Source organism: Camelus dromedarius, chromosome 19 (genome assembly GCF_036321535.1).
Source record: "Camelus dromedarius isolate mCamDro1 chromosome 19, mCamDro1.pat, whole genome shotgun sequence".
Classification (NCBI taxonomy): Eukaryota; Metazoa; Chordata; class Mammalia; order Artiodactyla; family Camelidae; genus Camelus; species Camelus dromedarius.
This window is the reverse complement of record NC_087454.1, coordinates 16,600,501-16,620,900: the sequence shown is the minus strand read 5'-3', so window position 1 is coordinate 16,620,900 and position 20,400 is coordinate 16,600,501. Positions and strand designations below refer to the sequence as shown.

At 40.4% G+C, this 20,400-nt stretch overlaps 1 protein-coding gene across 5 annotated transcripts in view; it reads left to right on the top strand.

Annotated features, from left to right (window-relative positions):
* Window positions 1-20,400, top strand: part of RIPOR2 (RHO family interacting cell polarization regulator 2) — a 177,198-nt gene that overhangs the window by 70,415 nt on the left and 86,383 nt on the right. Inside the window, exon 1 of one of the 5 annotated variants that reach the window (XM_031435108.2) lies at window positions 7,015-7,172. The exons of the other annotated variants lie outside the window; for them this stretch is intronic. Coding sequence (XP_031290968.1) covers window positions 7,112-7,172 — 61 coding nt within the window. The 5' untranslated portion in view covers window positions 7,015-7,111. Of the gene's footprint in view, window positions 1-7,014; window positions 7,173-20,400 lie in introns of those variants that run through there. 5 annotated transcript variants of the gene reach the window in all.

Sequence of the window (20,400 nt, the reverse complement as noted above, 5' to 3'; positions counted from 1 at the left end):
CAGGGAAACAACAGATAGGTCACATCATGACAATTTTCTGGGAATGGGGCTTTAAAGAAGCTCCAAACCCATCCTCTAACCACTTCAATGAGTGCTAGTCTTCTGGTTTTCACTATATTGTAGGCTTTTGGTTTTCAAGACTACAAGAGAGCTGGGGAGGAGGAGATGGAACTAGGGCAAATCCATCCAGGGCTTTGGTCAGTCTGTCCAGCAGGCTTCCCCAGCACCTGTAGTAAGTGACCTTGAGTGTGGCTCCTGCAGCTGAGAGGTACCCTTAAGACTGGGGAAGGTGAGCAGGAAGACTTCCAAAGCCTCCAGGAGGACTGTCATCCCACAAGGTGGGTATCTTCTCTTACGGCATGAAGACGGGAATAGCGTTAAAATCATGTTCCTTTGGCCCCAGCTCCTTGTCCATGTCCTCCTGCAGTTAGACACATTTGATGTGCTTTTTTACAGGCAAAGGTATCCAAAGATAAGATTATTTCTGGCTCTGTGGCATTTTCACCTTCTCTTTCTTTACTGATTCCAAACACTCTTCACAGTTTCAATTCCTCTCTTCTACTTTGTTCTCCTTTCTGTTTCTAGTACCCCTAATTACTTCACATTCTTCTCCCTGCTCTGAAGTTTTCCATCTGAAAAGTATTTAGAAACACTGTCTGGAAGGAGTGGGAAATTCTCCAGAAGTAGGTACAGAGAGAAGATTGTGAAGCTCATCCTCTATTGAAATGAAGGCCAACATTGGATGATGACATGTTCCCATCAGTGTGACTTCCCCCTGTAAGCATTTCACAGATGGTAATTTTTTTTCAAAACAGCAGACCATGCAGAAATGTTTAAAATTAATAAATAGCCAATGATTATAACTTAAGTTCCCATGCCACAAAACAATACCACCAAGTTGGTTTTCATATGTTCAAGATAACACATACACAGTCGCTCATACATTTACTTAAATGTTTCCCACGGGCTTGAAATACAGTAGGAATTCATTATTATTTTTTGAATAGATAGATGATGGTTGGATGGATGGATGGATTGATGGATGAATAAATGAATGAACACAGAAATGAGCACGTAAAGCCCCTCAAAGCATGGACTAGGCCTTGCATGTCTTTGAAATTTGCACACTGAGTACGGCACTAAGTAGGTACCAACTGTTCAGAGTATAAGAGTTTTGCCATGTTCCTGTGCTTTTGACCTTGGTGAGTTCTGTTGTTAAACTTAGCTCAGATTGTCACAAATCAGCCTTTGATTAAAATAATTGGCTCATACTGGCTCATCCTTACTTTTGTTCTCTTCCTGAAATCCAATTATCAGAGCTATTTGCCTCAATCACTGAAAAGCAAGGTCCTTTGGTTAATGTTCCAGACTCACCTCTCACTGCTTACTCAAAACTGCTCTCTCTAACCTGCACCCCCATAATTCCACCTCACTGACTTGCCCAGCCCCGAGCACCGTTTCCCTAACTGCAGTCTTTCTTTTCTAGTATGGATTTGAAAAGGATCAGAATACATCACCCCAAAATATGCCACATTGGCATCAGGATTATTTTTAGGTGAAGGCAATTCAGAAATAGCAGACATAGGAGAAAGCTCTGCTTTCTCTATTTTTTGCCTATAAACAGGACATTAATTTCCCTTTGTAAAAGTGTTCCCCTTTCCCGTACCAGGAACAGGAAGATGATTCAGGGACTGAAGACTACTTTTATCACCAGAGATGAGATGAGTCTGCATACCATATCTTACTAAACCCTTATCCATCATGTATTTCCTAGTCTCCTTCCCACGATTTACTACCTCTAGGACCCCAAACCACCCCACCTTCCGTTGTCTAATCACTTCTCCGCAACTTACTACTCTTTGTTAAAATAGTATATCGCCCCGAAGTCTAACCACTCCTTTGGGATTTTCACTTCTTTTCCATGAAGCCCCCAGGCATTATAAAAATGTTAATAAAATTTGTATGCCTCTTCTTCCATTAATCTCTTTTTTGTCAGTTTAGCTGTTGTTTTTTTTACCTTTTGCCCACTTGGGTCATTTATATAAGGAGACTCATGCTATTTATATTTTTATGAGACTTTCTTTAGTCCACGTTATGTTTTCGAAATGTATCCACATGGATGCGTGCATCTGAAGGTCACGAATTTCCCTCCTTAGCCAACACATCAGGCATATATATGCCTTCTCTCTCTAAGGTGACTGTGAATTTTGGGAGCAAGGAGTATGTTTTCTATAACAGTGCTCTTAAGGCATTCTCAGTGACATTTGTGATTTGTTCTTTGAAATTGTTAGCTGTCTTTTTAAAATATCTATACTGGAGAAGACTGAGGGGAACATATCAAGGGTTATTGAGATTTTGTACCAAGTCACCCTCCATCCCCATTGAGGCTTCAGCCAGAGAAATGGCCCTAACCCGCTCTGTGAGAGGCTTAAGTAGGATAATTACAACTCGATGTGCACCGTGTGCCCTGTGCTTTGTCAGTTCCATTACACAAATGCGCCTATGTCATTCTCAAAACAAGCCAAATGAGGAAGTTTGCTAGGGCTGCCATAACAAAGCACCCCAAATTGGGTGACTTAAATAACCGAAATTTACTGTTTCACAGTTTGGGAGGCTAGAAGTCTGAGATAAAGGTGTCAGGAGGGTTTGCTCCTCCTGAGAGAGATGAGGGAGAATCTGTTCCATGCTTCTGGTGGGTTGCTGGCCATCTTTGGCATTCTGCGGCTTCTAGATCTCTGCCTTCATCTTCACATGTGTTCTCCCTGTGTGCATATCAGAGTCCAATTCTCCCCTTTTTGTAAGGGGCCCATCCTATTTAAGTATGACCTCTTCTTAACCAATTACATCTGCCATTATCACATTTCAAATAAGGTCACATTCTGAGGTACTGGGGGTTAGGATGTCAACATATAAACTTGAGTCGGGGGGGGAGACACAATTAAACCCATAATAGAAAGATTTTATTTTCTCCATTTAAAGATAAGGAAATAGGCCTAAATGATTGTGCTAACTTGCTGAAGTGGAATGGCTAGGGACCCCAGGGTCAATATGGTAACCTGGCAGCTCCGAGGTGGGAGGAAATGGAGATGGCGCAGATTCCCAGGAGCCACTGGGATGCTCTGGTGACCCAGATCATTTGTAGTCACTCCATAAAGCTGTTTAGATGGGAGGTAATGGAGTGAGCTTTGGAGTTACTCCAATCTGGCACTCACTAGCTATGTGCTCTTAAGAAAGTTATTTAAGCTCTCAGATTCCCACTGCTTCAACTGTAAAATGAGATAATAACACCTACCTCCTGGGGTTGTGAAGATTAAAGGACACAGGACAGTGCGTGAGAAATGTAGTGATGATGAAAATTGATGCCTGTCTCCTCACCCCAGCCACAATGAATGGAGCTATGGTCCGCACAAAAATTTCCTGCATTTGGGACCATTTTTTTTTTTTGTATGTGGTAAAAAACACATAACATAAATTTACCCTCTTGATTTTTTTTCTTCCCCTCTTAACAATTTTTAAGACCACATTTCAGTGTTAACTATATGCACATTGTTGTACCAAAGAGCTCTAGAACTTTTTCATCTTTCATGTCTGAAACTCTATACCACTGAACAACTTCCCATTTTCCTCTCCCCTAAGCCCCTGGGAACCACCATTCTGTTTGCTCTTTCTATGAATTTGACTACTTTAGATACATCACATAGTATTGGTCTTTTTGTGACTGGCTTATTTCATTTAGCATAATGTAATCAAGTTTTGTCCATGTTATAACTTGTGACAGGATTTCCTTCTTTTTAAAGACTGAATAATATTCCGTTGTATGTATATGCCACATTTTCTTTATCCATTCATCCACTGATGGACATGTAGATTACTTTTACATCTTGACTATTATGAATAATGCTTCAATGAACATGGCAATGCAAGCATCAATTCAAGATCCTGCTTTCAAATTTTGGATTATATGCCCAGAAGTGAGATTGCTGGGCCATATAGTAATTTCATTTTTAATTGTTTGAGAAACCTCCATACTGTATTCCATAGCAGCTTTACCATTTTATAATCCAGGCCCATTTTAATGAATGGAATTTAGATAAGTATAGTCTTGAACCAGAAAAGTCATTTGGGTGGAAATTGGGGTGGGGGATGGTGATGGAAGAGTCAGAAAGGAGGGGAGCAAAGGAGATCTAGAGACAGGCTTCAGCTCCAGCTGCTGCTTCTCTGTATTTCTCAAGGTGGGAGGGGCACTATTGGTGTTAAGGGCTGGACAGTCCTTCCTCTTGAGCCACTGTCCCATGCATTGCAGGAAGGTTACCAAGACATTAAATATCAAGATGACTGGATAAAGAAGCTGTGGTATATTTATACAGTGGAATACTGCTCAGCCATAAAAACCAACAACATAATGCCATTTGCAGCAACGTGGATGCTCCTGGAGAATGTCATTCTAAGTGAAGTAAGCCAGAAAGACAATGAAAAATACCATATGAGATCGCTCATATGTGGAATCTAAAAAACAAACAAACAAACAAACAAAGCATAAATACAAAACAGAAACAGACTCATAGACATAGAATACTAACTTGTGGTTGCCAAGGGGGCAGAGGGTGGGAAGGGATAGACAGAATTTCAAAATTGTAGAATAGATAAACAAGATTATACTGTATAGCACAGGGAAATATATACAAGATCTAATGGTAGCTCACAGAGAAAAAAATGTGACAATGAATATATATATGTTCATGTATAACTGAAAAATTGTGCTGAACACTGGAATTTGACACAACATTGTAAAATGATTATAAATCAATAAAAAATGTTTAAAAAAAGACATTAAATATCAGACACACTCCCCAGTCATTGTGCAATCCAAAATACCCACTATTTCCAAATTCTTCCCTGAGGATGATCCCAGCCCTGGTTAAGAGTGATTGGAGGTTCCAACAGGCCCCAGGCTGCATACGCTCTTTAGGAACCCCACAGCACCCATCGCAGGGGTAAACCCACTGCTGGTGCTCAAATAGCCCTTCATGACTGACTCTAGAATTCCTCTGTACACATCCTTTCTTACAGCTGGACTTCTCCAGCCCCATTTTCCATACTCTTCCCTGGGAAAAGTGGTGTAATTTCAAAGATAAGTTAAGGGAGGAGGGGGCGGTTCTCACTCTGGAGAGTAGCACCAGTAGTCTCTTCAAAAGCACTTAGCAATACAGTGAGATACCATGACACACCTAGTAGAATGGCCAACATCCAGAACACCAAATGCTGGCAAGGATGTGGAGCAATGGGAACTTCCATTTGTTAGTGGTGGGGATCCAAAATGGTACAGCCTCTTTGGAAGACAGTTTGGCAGCTTCAGACAAAACTTAACATACTCTTTTCATACAACCAAGTAATCTGCTCCTTTTTATGTACTCAAAGGAGTAGAAAATGTACGTCCACACAAAACCCTGTTCATGGGTGTTTATATCCACTTTATTCATAATTGCCCAAACTTGGAAGCAACCAAGGTGTCCTTCAGTAGATGAACAGATAAATAAACTGTGGTACATCCAGACAATGAAGTATTATTTAGCATTAAGAAGAAATGAGCTATCAAGCCATGAAAAGACCAGGAGGAACCTTATATGCATACCACTAAGTGAATGAAGCCAATCTGAAAAGTCTCCATTCCATATGATTCCAACTCTGATGTTCTGGAAAATGCAAAACTATGGAGACAGTAAAAATATCAGTGGTTACCAGGGGTTGCAGGGAGGGAGGGTTAAATAGGCGAAGCACAGAGGATTTTTAGAGCAGAGAAACTACCTTGTATGAAACTATAATGGTGGATATATGTCATTATATATTTGTCCAAATCTATAGAATATACAATACCAAGAATGAACCTTGGACTAATGTAAACCTTGGACTCTGGGTGATACTGATGTATCAGTGTAGGTTCATCAGTTGTAACCAATGTGCCACTCTGATAGAGCGTTGATAATGGCAGGGGCTATACATGTGTTGGGGCAAGGGGTATATGGGAGATCTCTGTTACTTCCTCTCAATTCTGCTGTGAATCTAAAACTGCTCTAAAAGGTTAGGTCAATTAAAAGTACACTAATACGTATTTTAAAAAAAAGAAGCCCTACTCAGTAAATAAAGTTGCCAGGAGTAAACACCTTGGGCCAACAACTTCCCACATCACCTCCATTTGCATCCTCTGAGCTTCTGACATCTTATAACACAGCGCAGAGGGCTGGGAAACCCCAAGTGAAGTTGCAGTATCACTCAGAGATTTGTGTTTAAACAGCCATACAGAATTTAGCACATTTTGAGTGTTTCGATATGGTGATGCCAACCACTGGTACTCATGTGACAGCTCAGTGGTTGCTCCTCCCTCTGGGAGGAACTGCTTTCTGAGTTACATTTTCTCCTTTCTTCTTTAGTGATGTCTGAAGTATCAGACTGAGTCAGTATTATGAAATGGAAGTTGTTTGAGCCAAACGAATTATCTATTTATTGGCTGTAGATTAATTGAGACAAAAGAGTCTAGATGTATGTTCAATTGGGTTTAAGTGTTGGAAAGTTTCTAATCCTCCAATGCGAGGGACTCGCAAAAGAGAAAAATGCAACTATTAGTGAAAGAAAAGCTCTATCCCTCCCAATGCCTGCTTGGCTCTAGCTAGTGGCTTGCGTTCCTTTCAGATAAATTGTTACTGAAGCAAAACTAAGGAGAAATGTGAACCCCCTCTCTTTCAACACTACCCATTGTGTTCAATTCATAAGTAAGAAAGTTAAACGCCCACCTTCCTCTTTTAGAAAATATGAAAGTTGTGGCTTTGAAATAGAATTAAGTGCTCTCAGACTTAATGCGATATCCAACCCGATCTGCAGTCCCCTTCCAAAAAAAAAAAAAAAAATCCTTCTCCGTGGTGAAAATTACCCCACCTGGAATGCACTCTGCAAAAGGCTCACGAAGCCTATTCATATGAATGAAGCTACTTTCTCAGGGCAGAGGCGGAAGCTGCCTCCTCGGAGGGCTTAGGCAACCCGGGGAAGGAAATCGCCTCGGGGGCAGTGTGGCTGCTGGGGCTGCCTGGGCTGCGCACGCTGACTTGCCGTCTCCAAGATGCAGTATTTGGACCCTGAGGAGCTCCTGATGGATGAAGAGGATGATATTTTTAGTGAAGGTAAACACGTCTTTCTGGCATGAACCTTTCTCTGGCCTACTTTGCTTAGCTTTGGCCCGGCTTGGGTAAGGACCTTGAGGACTTTGAAAGCATCCTGGATGGGATGGTGTTGCGCGTGTCCATCTAGGCAGTACCCAAGCAGGACAAGGCAAAGCCGGGGAACCTGGGAGTTGAATGGTTCCGCCAGATACATTTTTTTTTAATGTCATGACTTAAGATTTAGTTTATGGTAGTTTATGGTAGATATAGCACAAAATTTTCCCCTTGTCCCTCTTCTGTGCTCTCTTGTCTAACAATTTAAGGGAAGGGTGTCTGTCTCGGTGCTCAGCACACAGCGGAACCGCTGGAGTAGCAGTGCCGGGGTAGCAGGTGGATAAACAGACCAGGGACGGTTTCCATGATGCCATGGTGCTTTGAGCTGCACTACCTGTCTCTCCTTCTTTTCTCTCTCTCCTGTTGAATCTTTCCCTCTCTTGCTCTTCCTCGGACTTATTTGTCATCCCACCTCTCTCTGGGTCCCCTTTCCTTTCGCCTCTTCTTTCAGGCTGGGAGGCGGCAGCCGTCCTAGCTTGACACCCAGTGGCACCGCCTAGGTTTCCACAGGTCACGCTGTGGAGTAGGATTTGACTCTAAGGGTTGCAGTTTGAAGTGGCTAATCTTGTCGTCTACAGACATCTTGTTTAAATGCTGCCTTTGGGGTTGGGCCTTAGGCAAGAGCTTTTCAAGAATTTGAAACTGTTTAAATGGTGATCTGGACTCAGGGACCTCATAAATTCGTGGGGTTTTTTATTTTTCCCCCCACAAGAATCATATCTGGTAATAAAAAAAAAAAAACTCTATCAAGTAATTTTTTAAAGGAACAGTGGTAAAATTTTGTGTGATTACCCAAGTAATACAAGTTCATTGAAGACAAATGAGAGTACAGGCCAACAAAAATCCCTTGTAATCTAATCACCTAGGATGTAACCATTATCGCCGTCTTGATGTTTCTTTCCATGACTGTTCTAGCCTCTGAAAAGTTGAAAACCATAATTTGGGATTTTTTTCTTTTTATCACCATTTAAACCAGTTTAAAGAACGTCTCCTCCAGCGTCCTTGCTATTTGCCATATTCTCCAACTGTTGTCTTACCTGGGTGACAGGTATTTAGAGCTGCTCTGGCCTGAAGTTTGGTCTTAGGCTCCGTTCCTTGGCTTTTCACTTCTACTTAAAGATGTTTTCTGTTTATACCTACTTAGATGTGTACTCCCTTCAGGAATTAAAATATATTTACAACTAGGACTATAAGCCCAAATGGGACAATCTGGTAATTTTTTTTAACCAACCTTCAAAACGCCCGGCCACATTTCTTTCCCCCAAAGAGATTTTTCTTTTTACGACCGGCTACAGTGCGAAAGAGCGCCACCTATAGACGGATACAACCACCGAACTGTGGATTACCTGTGGCCCAGCTCTGAAGGCAAGATTTAAGACCTCAAAAAAGCCAGGCTTGATGAGCCTATAAGATCTCTCTCCTGAACATTCGTGATTATCAAGGTGATTATTTGAACAGCAACAGGCATAGTAAAGAGTCAAGCTGGGAGTCAGACAAGATTCAGATTCAAATTCTCATTTTGCCTCTGATTACCTATGTGACTTAAGCAAGGTAATTGCTGAACTAAACTTGTTTCCTCAGTGGTGAAATGGGACATTATACCTGTTGGGTTGTGCAGATTATCTTCATACCTGATTCGCAATATTTGCATTGTACTTCCCAGGTGATATTCTTTATACTTCCCAGACTGAGTATTCATTTAACTTAATTGCTAAAGATTAAAGAGAGAATCCTTAAGTCCAACATCCAGTGTATTTGTTTTCAGTTTTCAGAGTCATGGATCATCTTTGCCTATTAACGTGAAATCCTGTCCAGGTAGTTCCTTCATTTTAAGTACACTTGTGCAAGGTAATAATCAAGAGCTTCATCTCCAGGCTTGCGCTGCCTGGGCTTTGCACTTAATTCATTCTGTGACTTTGAGCAGGTTACTCAATCTCTCTGTGCCTCAGTTTACTCATTTATAAAGTAGAGTAAACACTCCTAGCGCAGGGTGTGTGGATGAAATGTTGTTACAGGGAAAGTGCTTAGAATAGTGCCTCAAACATGGCAAGCACTCAATAAATATTAATTCCTGCTATGGATTAAAAAAAATGGATTTATAGAATGGGTTAGAAAGTGACATAGAAAAGGAATTCTGCACAGAGTTTTTTCACATGTTTGGTTAACCTAGTATATTCAAAGTGGGACTTATTTACAGAACATCTGTTTATAAACCACTTTTCAGAGGTATCATAGAGTGGAAACAGCACTGGACAAGTTGTTAGGAATCTGACTTGTAACCCCACACCTCCTGTTACATAGCTGTAGGATCTTGGGCAAGTCCCTAAACTCGTTCAGCCTACTTCTTCATCTAAGAGTGGGGTTGATTACAGATTCTCTATGATCTCATGTAAAAAGCTGCAGCATTCAGTTACTTAATCTTTTCTGCACAGTGGCATACATCTACCTAGAAGAATTCAAGCTTGCTCTAAGTTTCCTCCATGCTTTTAGCTCACTTTAACATGCCTAAGAAAGCAGAAAGCTTTCAATCCAATGAGTTTCCTCCAACATAAAGGAAGGAAAATGCCTAGGAGCTTGTTACTAAGGCAACCATATTTCCTTGCAATGGACACATATTTAAAGGGCCATTTCCCCCTAAAGAAACACAAATTTAGAATTAGGTCCATTCAGTTAAAAGTACATATAAATGCATTCAGGTTTATGGACCACATAAAGATCTGGGAAGAAAAAAAATGAGTCATGCTCACAGTGTATTTTTTAATTGCCTGTCTGAGATCCAGTTTGCTTCAGCTATTGTTTTCTGTGATTAAAGAAAATGTTAAAGTTCATGGAATTAAGAAGCATTGGTGTTTGACTTTGCTTTTGTTTGAAGGGAGAGCTGCATATGATTAGTGAATGATTGATTTGATTACCAAGCTATTGAAAAACCAGTAATTGGAATTAGAGAGCTCCTTTCCCATTGTTGTTTCAAACTTATCAAATTAAAGTGCTTTCATCTGTTTTGTCACTGTGCCTTCTTGACAGCCAGTCTGGTGTATGTTAGTAGAAATAGCTGGATGGATAATAATAGTAATGATAACTGTAACAATTATAATGATGATAGTAATAATAATAGAAAAAAGAAAAAAAATCATCAGAGTGGAGGCCCTTGGCTGGCTTTCAAGAACAGAACAGGACTCATGTGTGGGAGGAAACAGTTCCTCAGGTGGTGGTCAGCCGGGAGGCTGGCAGCCGAAATTACTCCTTGGCACAAATTAAAGTTGCAGTTGCTTCTTTTGTTAGACCCACAAGCCCTGCCTGCCTTCGTTTTCAGCACTGCTCAGTCATCTGTTGTCAGGTGCAATGATTAGAATAGTAAAACATCACGAGTTCACAGTCATGTGTGTAAAGTATTTCTCAGGCTTATATATTCCCTGGACACTTACAGGGAAAGCTCTCACTTCTAGAAAAACTACAGGAAACCACAAAGCTTTTGCTAGACCGTCCAATGTTGTGGTACAATGCAACATAGCATAAGGTGACTTCTCCTGTCCGAGGTTACCGTCTCTAGGAAAGTAGTTTCAAACTCCCCAAAGGGGAGAGCTCTCCCAGATGGAGATGTACCGGCAAAAGGAAGTCCACTCAACCATTAGATGCTTGTCACTCTTAGAGACTAAATGATGCTTAGGAAAAAAACGCCACACATTTTTAAACCAAACCTCTCCTTTCCCCAAGCCAGGTAAGTAAGCCTTTTTTCCCTTTCAGAGGGAACTTCAGTTATGAGAGAGCAAGAAAATTGCAAAAGGTTTATCAAAAAAAGAATTGTAAGAATAGATGCCCATTTGTGTCTTTCTGTGTAAACTGCTGATGAAACTAAGGTAGATTTTTTTAAATAGGAGGGAAGGAAGGAAGGAGGGTAGGAGGGAAGGAAGGGAGATTAAATTTTGTTGAAAACCAGTAAATCCCAAAAGTTCAGACTGGCCAAGTCATACCCTTTATGAAAAAAATGTTGAGAAATAGAACATAAAAGTGTATGTGCCTTGGCTAGAAAGAGTTGGACCTTTTTGTTTCATTATACCACATATTACATCATATAAATATAATAATTGTTATTGGACTATGTTGATACTTTCTCAAAAACATCACTCTCCAGGGGTCTCAAGTAGACCCAATAATGGGATTGGAGAAGGGGCAGGAAGGGGATGCCCTCGTCTCCTGTGCAGAAAGAAGTTGGTTACTCTTTGCTTTCACAATTTGCCAAGATTGCTTGGATCAGTTTCCATCCCTGGAATCCTGGATAAATGCTTTGGTTGGAAGTCATTTTCCCTCCTTCATCTGTCACAGGATCTGGAGCAGACACAGACCTCCCCACAATAATCCATGCCTGTGTGACCTATGCCTTGGATTACTGCAAAGCATTCCCTTCCCATAGATGTCTAGGAAGCTTTCTTTGACTGGTGCCAAAGAGATGGTGTCACGTCAGGGGCACAAACTAAAATAGCACATTGCACTAAAGCTATGCAAGCTGTCTTGGCCACCAGTTCACCCCCCTGATTTACGGCCCCCAGTGACCTCAGAGTGACCTATTTAGATCAGGCCAAAGCCAAAAGGGGTCCAGTATTACAAATAAAGCATTTTAAATGCTTATTTAATATCTCTAGAAGCAGCCAGTGAAGTCTTTTTAGGAATGGTATGAGATAGCCTTGAGTATATCTTCCATAGGACTTAAGTTGAAAACTACAAATATATACGTACCTATTATAGGTACGGGGGAAAAAGGTTAAAAATAAAAAAGAAAGAAATGTGTAGTTGTTATGACCAAAGCAGTGAAATAAATTGGGAGTTTTTCCCTTCCTCTTTGATAGAAATTACTTCACTTACTGAAGTCAACACGTTTATTAGAGAGATGTGATTTACCTGGTTACCTCTGCCTCAGGTGTTTTACTGTGCTTTGTAAGTATCAGCTTATGCAACTTCTCACTTATTTTTGGATGGCTAAACTTTGTCTATTGATTGTTTGACAAACAGCTGTGATGTTTAGTGAATATGTTTACAATTCAGTTGGCTTTTTTGGGAGAAATCTTAAAAAAAGGAAAAGGTTATTTTTTTAATTGAAGTATAGTTGATTTACAATGTTGTATTAGTTTTGGTGTACAGTATAATGATTCAGTTGTATATGTATTATTTTTCATATTCTTTCTCTTTATAGGTTATTATAAGTTATTGAATATAGTTCCCTGTACTATACAGTAGAACCTTGTTATTTATCTATTCTGTACATAGTAGTTTGTATCTGCTAATCCCAAACTCCTAATTTATCCCTCCCTGCCCACCTTTGGTAACCATAAGTTTGTTTTCTATGTCTGTGAGTCTCTTTCTGTTTTGTAAATAAGTTCATTTGTGTCATTTTTTTTAGATTCCACATATAAGTGATATCATATGATATTTGTCTTTCTCTTACTTCACTTACTATGATAATCTCTAGGACCATCCATATTGCTGCAAATGGCATTATTTCATTCTTTTTTATGGCTGAGTAGTATTCCATCATGTGTGTGTATACATATACACCACATCGTCTTTATCCATTCCATCTGTCAATGGACATTTAGGTTGCTTCCATGTCTTGGCTATTGTAAATAGTGCTGCTCTGAACGTTGGGGTGCATGTATATTTTGAACTAGACTTTTCTCCAGATATATGCCTAGGAGTGAGATTGCTGGATCATATGGTAACTCTATTTTTAGTTTTTTGAGGAACCTCCATACTGTTTTCCATAGTGGCTTCACCAAATTACTTTCCCACCAACAGCGCAGGAGGATTCCAGTTTCTCCACACTCCCTCTAGCATTTATTGTTAGTGAAATTTTTCATGATGGCCATTCTGACCAATGTGAGGTGATACCTCATATTAGTTTTGGTTTGCAAGGAAAAGGTATTTGTTCAGTCAAACTGACTTAACTATATCAAATACCAGAAGGGCACAGAAGAGTTGGAGAGGAAGGAGAAAAAAAATAGTGACTAGTCCTAGCACGTAAAAATGGAGAGAAGAAAATGAAACAACAGTGCAGGTGCTGGTGGGACACTGAACACTCCTTGACAATATGTTCAGGCTGGACTGGGGGCTGGTTTCTGGGGAGCCTGAAATTTGGATCTGTCTGGCTGACAGAGGGGGTGATGATTCCATAGCATGTGTATACTCCAGAGTGAAGGAGGGATTTGTCAGGAATCCAAAGTGTCCAATCCTTGTTGACAGACAAACCAAGTCATTTAAGATGAAAAACCACTTCACTTTGTGCCGTGTAGACAGAGCGTATGTTATCACTCACCAAGAATTCCCCTTCAAGAAAAAAAGAACAATTTACTCGATCATTTTTAGATATTTTTAACAGTAAGATTTTTGACATACGCTGGGATAACAATCAAAAGGTAGGTATAATGGCCAGTTTCACTCCAGAAGGCAAATTAATGGTAATTTATGTTATCAGCATTCTTTCACGTGTGGACTTTCCATATCTTACACTTTTTCGTTCCTCAACTTGCTTAACAGATGCTTCAGGCAGAAGAGACTTAAAGATCAATGATGGATACACAGTAAAAATTTTAGACATTAAAATGTAAAAGTGAGGGAAATGTGAACTTTTGGCAGAGTGAGGTGTCTATTTTCCCAACTGATGGAGAGAGAAAACACTGTGTCAAGCTTTGTAAAGATTGTCATTAATAGATAACCTAGTAAACAAAGAAAAGATCTCGAGGGTATTTCATCATCTGCTGTATTAGGAGGCTTAACCCTAGGAAATCATTATTTCTAAATAAAGAGAAGAAAGAACAAGTTGCTGCCTTCTGGAAAGTGACGAGGTTAGGGTGCCATCTTTTCACTGCAAATCTTTCTTTCTTAGTCTTTGGATCATTGGGAGTTAAAAGTTTAAATATTTATACTACACAACTCAAACAGCAACAGGGGAATACTGGCTGGTCCCTTCTCTTCCCTTATGTCATTCTAACCTGTCTATTCAGTGTAAGAAGTAATGAGTCAAAAAACAGGAAGAAAATAACTTGACTTTCAGATCACAAAGTGAGTCAGCTGGCTGAGCAGTTGAAGATAACTTGTTTTCTCTCTATAACTTGGCATTTAGGAGACTCTGAGAGGGAATAAATATGAAAACATGTCCTATGGTGGCATTTTTCTTTCTATTTATAACAGCACAATGAAATGATGGAATGGCATTTGAAGAATCAAATATATGACTTATGGAAGGCACTTTTAACTGCTTCCAGATAAATCACATGACTGAAATATTAGGAAAAACAAACTCTTCTCCTTCAACTTCTGGTTTATATTCTGAGGGTACTATGGATGTCTTGAAGGTGGAACATGCCTCAGCCACCTATTAATCTCCACTAGCATCTCTAAAGACTGAAAAATAAATAAGAATTCAAAGTCTTCACATAAAGCATGATAGAAAGCTTTTTCAGAAAATGTCGCTATTTTGAATGATCTGTACTCTACAATCTGAGTGAAAAGTCGTATGCTTGCTCTGCAAAGAGCTTCCATTTTCTGGCCAGATTGCTGTACTAAGTAAGTACTGTGAGTACAAAAATTCTAGAACCACCCATGTTTGTAAATCTTTGATTTTTACCATTTGGACTTCCAAACTGGGGGAAGGTAGCATAGCAGAAAGAGTGAAATATTTGAATTCAAAAGACCTAATTCAGTTTACTAGTGGTTTGACTTTAAGCAAGTTACCTAACTCTTTGGAAATTTCGCTTTCCTTCTTCCCCGTGATAACTACGGTGATGATGATGATGATGGGGGGGGGGGGTGGTGAAGGTGGAGGTGGCGGAGGCTGTAGCAGTGGCGATGGTGATGTGCTGAAGATGATGATGGTAGTGGTGATGGTGATGTAATGAAGATAATATGGTGGTGGCAGACACCTCCCCCCAGAATTGCTGTGAAGTTAAAGGAGATAATGTATGAGATAATGGAAAACCATTAAGGGCTTACTATATAAATGTCAGTTATTTTTCAATTGTGATTTTCTCAGCTGTCCCAGCCTCCCGAATCTATATACAGTTCCCCTCTTCTACTTTTGGCCTGTGCTTAACGAAGACACAAGCTGCTGAGAGCAGAGCTATTGAGACTGCTCACTTCGGATGCTTTCCTGGGAATAAAGAGGTGCGTCTGGCTCATGAATTAACAAGCCTGCCTGCTACCTAATCTCCACCACGTGACCAAGGCAGGACTTAGAATAACCCCTTTGCTTGGCACAGAATAAGTACATGATTTCCTACCCCTCCTTTTTTTTTTTTCTTTTCTTTAATCAGTCTGGTCTCCCTCTGAAAATTCTTTGAATGCTAAAAAGCTTTGGCAGTTTTCTTGTGGCGAGAGTCCCCTTGCCTTGGTCAGGAACACTGGAGGTGAAGAATCGTATCTTTAACAATACTCAGGCCTTTTTCCTGGGTAAATATTTACTTGCAGTAAACATACCACAATTACTGCCTCCCCATCGCTGCTTTCCGGACTTTTTAAAAAGTAATCTGAGAAAGGTCGGGCTTTCAATATTTGTTAAACCGTTTCTAATTTAAAGATAACACTCACTGAAGTTTGAATTATATATATGTTAACAGCATTTTAGGGCAGTCATTAAGATTTTTTGAAGTTATTTTATACTTGCTTTATTTGTTTTTGTTTTTGTTTTTTCGTTTTCATATTCTTTTTCATTAAAGGTTATTACAAGATATTGAATATAGTTCCCTGTGCTATACAGAATTTGTTTTTTTAATCTATTTTTATACATAGTGGTTAACCTTTGCAAATCTCAAACCCCCAATTTATCCCCTCCCACCCCCTTTCCCCCCATAACTATAAGTTTATTTATTATGTCTGCGAGTCGGACAGTCATTAAGATTTTAAACAAAGCCTCTACAATGTCCCCTTTAGTGATTTTTGCTTCGTTTTTATTTCCATTTCTTTTTAAATATTTTCAATGGTAAAACCTGGAGGAAATTTTGGTCATCGGTTTGTATCTGTGTGTAAATATATTCACGTGTACACATGTTTATAGGAGGACAAACATGAGTTCAGTTGCTTAATAATAACACTACAGAGGACAAAGAAGGAGTTAGTAGGATCTACCCGCTGTGAATTAATCATCCAGTATTTATTGATCACCACTCAGTAAAAGTTAGGACCAGGACACATAACTGGTCAGTTAGGTGGGAACTGGTACCAGCTGTAGCAGGGTAGATGAGGAAGAGATCAACCCCGACCCTCCTCACTCCTGGAAAGACAACTGCTGGTGGGTCAGAAGTATCATCTTCTGTATGAGAAAAGACAACACAGCTTGTCGCTTACAGCATGGACTACAGTGCAGAGGACAGAAAAAAGCCCTGCGTGTCTTCCTAACATGAATGATACGCCCAAAAGATGGAAGTTTGTGCCTTTATAACCTACCAGGCAGTGCAGAGAAGTGCACCTCACAGGTCAGTAGCTCACTACTCACCTCTTGGCCTGCGCAGAAGCTGGCAAACCATGGTCTGCAGGCCAAACCCAGCCCACTGCCTGTTTTTGTACAGCCTGCAAGATAAGAATGGTTTTTACAGGTGAACATTTGCCATCGATTTGATGATAGGGAATATTGACCTTGAACTCCAATTAAGCAAGACGTTATCCCAAAGAAAAAGAATTCCATTCCTCTCAGCAGACTAGTATTACAAAAGAAAAAAAAAAAGAAAAGAAAAGAAAAAGAAAGAAAAGTGCTCAATTATTATTACATTTTGAATTTTGTCCATTAAAAAATGTGAAATTTTGTTTTCTCTCTTGTTATATGTAAGTACATAATTTCCTCAGTTTTAAACTTGTGGCCCCCAAAGCCTAAAATAGTTACTATCTGGCTCTTTACAGAAAAAGCCTGCTGACCCCTGGTTTAGGTCATCAAGTTCCAGTCATTTTGTCTCTTAAGGTCATTGAGAGTTTCTTAACCATCTCTCCCACTAACTTGTCCTCTTTGCATGTCTGCTGGAAAGGTCTTATCATTTTTAAATCTCCTTTTAAGAGGGGTTTTATCCTGTCTGATTGTTACTTAAGTATTCTTTTAAGAGAATACATGTTCCCATATTACAGTGCTCTGAAATACAAACTGGTAGGATGATGAAAAATTAACAAAACTAAGACAGAATGTGCTGAGTTGGGGAGGGCAGAGAAGGCAGAATCACACACGGAAGACACACAGGAGGACCAAGACCCTGTTCTCCCAGCCCATCAGTGAATTAGGGGAAAGAAGGTAGCACACAGGAAGTCTCCAGGGTCCTTCACTTACACCTCAGTATTACTGCAAGGCACTCTCCTCATTTGATTCTTTGGGTTCTTTGTCTCTGCGATCTGAGGCCCTTAGACCCCCTTGTAAGAAACAATTGATGCACGAGCATGACTCGAAGCTGTCTTCTTGGCTTTTCCACACACACACCACTCCAAGTCTCCCAATTCACCAAGGAGTGATGGTGCCAGACCTCGCATGCATCTGCCAAAGAAACTACAAATTGGAAATATATCACCTTTACTTTGGAGATTACACGGGATTTGCAAAGCTTTGATGATTCCCAAAACAGTGCTGGCTCTCGCCCATGGCTCTCTGTCTGTAAGGCAGACCAGCGGGTGTCCACCCGGCCTGCATGTTAATTCGAAGACAAGGAAGCCTTTTCAAAATAGGGACGAAGGAGAGAGCGAAAAGTGCTGGCCACACGCACCCTTGCACATTCGGTGGGGGCCGCGCGGCTCCTGGTTGCTAAGCATTGGAAGGAGCCGGAATGTTTAGGGCTGTTAGGCATCTCTGAGCAGTTCTAACTTGCTGGAAGGGAAAAATATCTTTCTATTAAAAAGACTTCGGGAGCCATTGTGCACTGTCAGAATATAAAATGGTGCAGCCACTGTGGAAAATTGTTTGCAGCTCCTCAAAAAATTAGAAGTAGAATTAACGTATGATCTAGCAATTCCAATTCTGGGCATATACCCAAAAGAACTGAAAGCAAGTTCTTGAAGAGATATTTGTGCATTCACGTTCATAGTAGCATTATTCATAATACTCGAAGTGTAGAAATAATACAAGTGCCATCAGTGGATAAATGGGTAAACAAAATACGGTCTGTACATGCAGTGGAATATTGAATTATTCAGCCTTAAAAAGGAAGTAAATTCTGACTCATGCCACAACGTGGATCAACCTTGAGGACATTAAGCTAGGTGAAATAGCCAGTCACAAAAAGACGAATACTGTATGAGTCCACGTATATGAGGCTAGAGTAGTCAAATTCATAGAGATAGAAAATGGTATGCTGATGGCCAGGGGTTGGGCAGAGGGAGAAATGGGAGGGGTTGTTGTTTAATGGATATAGCTTCAGTTTTCAGTTTTACAAGATGAAGAGTTCTGGGACTTGATTGCACAACCATGTGAATGTACTTAACACCACTAAACTGTACACTTACAAAGGACTGGGGGGAGGGTGCAGCTCAGTGGTAGAGCACATGCTTAGCAGGCAAGAGGTCCTGGGTTCCATCCCTAGTACCTCCATTAAAATAATTAATTAATTAATTAAACCAACCAACCTCATTGCACCCCCTAAGAAAACAACAAACAAACAAACAAAAATAATTAAGATGGATGAGAGAGATAAATTAGAAGTTTGGGATTTGCAGATACAAACTACTGTGTATAAAATAGATCAATGACAAGGTCCTACTGTACAGCACAGGGAACTATATTCAATATCTTGTAATAAATTAAAATGGAAAAGAAAAAATGATTAAGATGGTAAATCTTACATTATATGTATTATAGTTACACATACATACATAACATATATATTTCCACATTAAAAAAAAGAAAAAGAGTGAGGATGGGTACAGCCAAAAATAAGAAAGAACCAGGCAGTTCCTGAAAGTCTGCAAAACTTTTCCTTGAGTCATGTAAATGTAACAGCAGGGAACTGAACTTCCATGTGAGATAGAAATGTTTCCAGAAACTGATTCTGACCTTGGCCAAGCATATCTGATGCAATCATAGAAAGACTGTGTTCTTCGTAACAGAATGTGTAAGAGTTGGGTATGGGAATTCTTCCTACCGATGTCTGCCTAGCTGGGAGTCAGTTTTAGAATCTCTCCGTAAAAATTTTGAGACTAGCACTTACTGAGGCTCCTCTAGACAGGAGTAGCATAATTAACACATGCAGCCCCCTCAGGAGCTCATGAACTATATGGGGATGTGAGATGTATTTTTTCATTCATTTAAAGACTATCTGTTGAAGATCTACTGTGTGCTAGATTCAGTTCTCCTCGGCTCTCAGGATCAGCAGTGAATACAGCACAGCCTCAACCCTTGTGAAGTTAATGTTGTAGTGGAGGGAGCCAGACAGTAGACAAAGAAGTGAAAATCTGAGGTGTCAGATGGCGAGAAATGTTATGGAGAAAACGTAAGGGTGGGTAAGAAGAGAGCACGGTGGTCACGGAAGGCTTTACTGACAAATGCTTGGAGACTCAAAGGGACTGCAGGTCTGACCTGGATATCAGGAGGAGAATGTTCTGGGAAGAGTCAGGAGGCCAGTGTGGTTGCAGCCCAAAGTGAGCGAAGCCAGAGCAGTTGAAGATGGGACCCAGGAGGTTTCTGGGGGTCAGTGGGGTGTCCAGCTCTTACAAAGCTTTACGGGCCATTGTAAGGATTTGAGGTTTTGCTCTGTGGGAGATGGGGAGCCATCGGGGAGTGTTCAGCAAAGTGACATAATCTGATTTGCCTTTCAGAAGGATCATTCTGTTGTCTTGAAAAAAACAATGAGGGGGAGAGCACAGCTCAAGAAGCTTGTGCTTAATGAGGTCCTGGGTTCAATCCCCAGTACCTCCATTAAAGATACATAAACAAACAAACAAACAAAAGACCCAATGTGGGCATAAAGGGCAAAAGCAAGGGGGAAAAAAAGTTAGGGGAGAATGGCGATATTCCAGAAGAGAATTGGTGGGGAACTGACCAGGCCTGATACTTTTCAGGGGGGAACAGTCACTAAGCATGACTCCAAGACTTTGACCCAAGCATCTAGAAGCATGCTGCTGCTCTTTACTGGCATGAGGAAGGCTACTGGATAAGTAGGCTTGGGATGGGTGGTGTATTGCC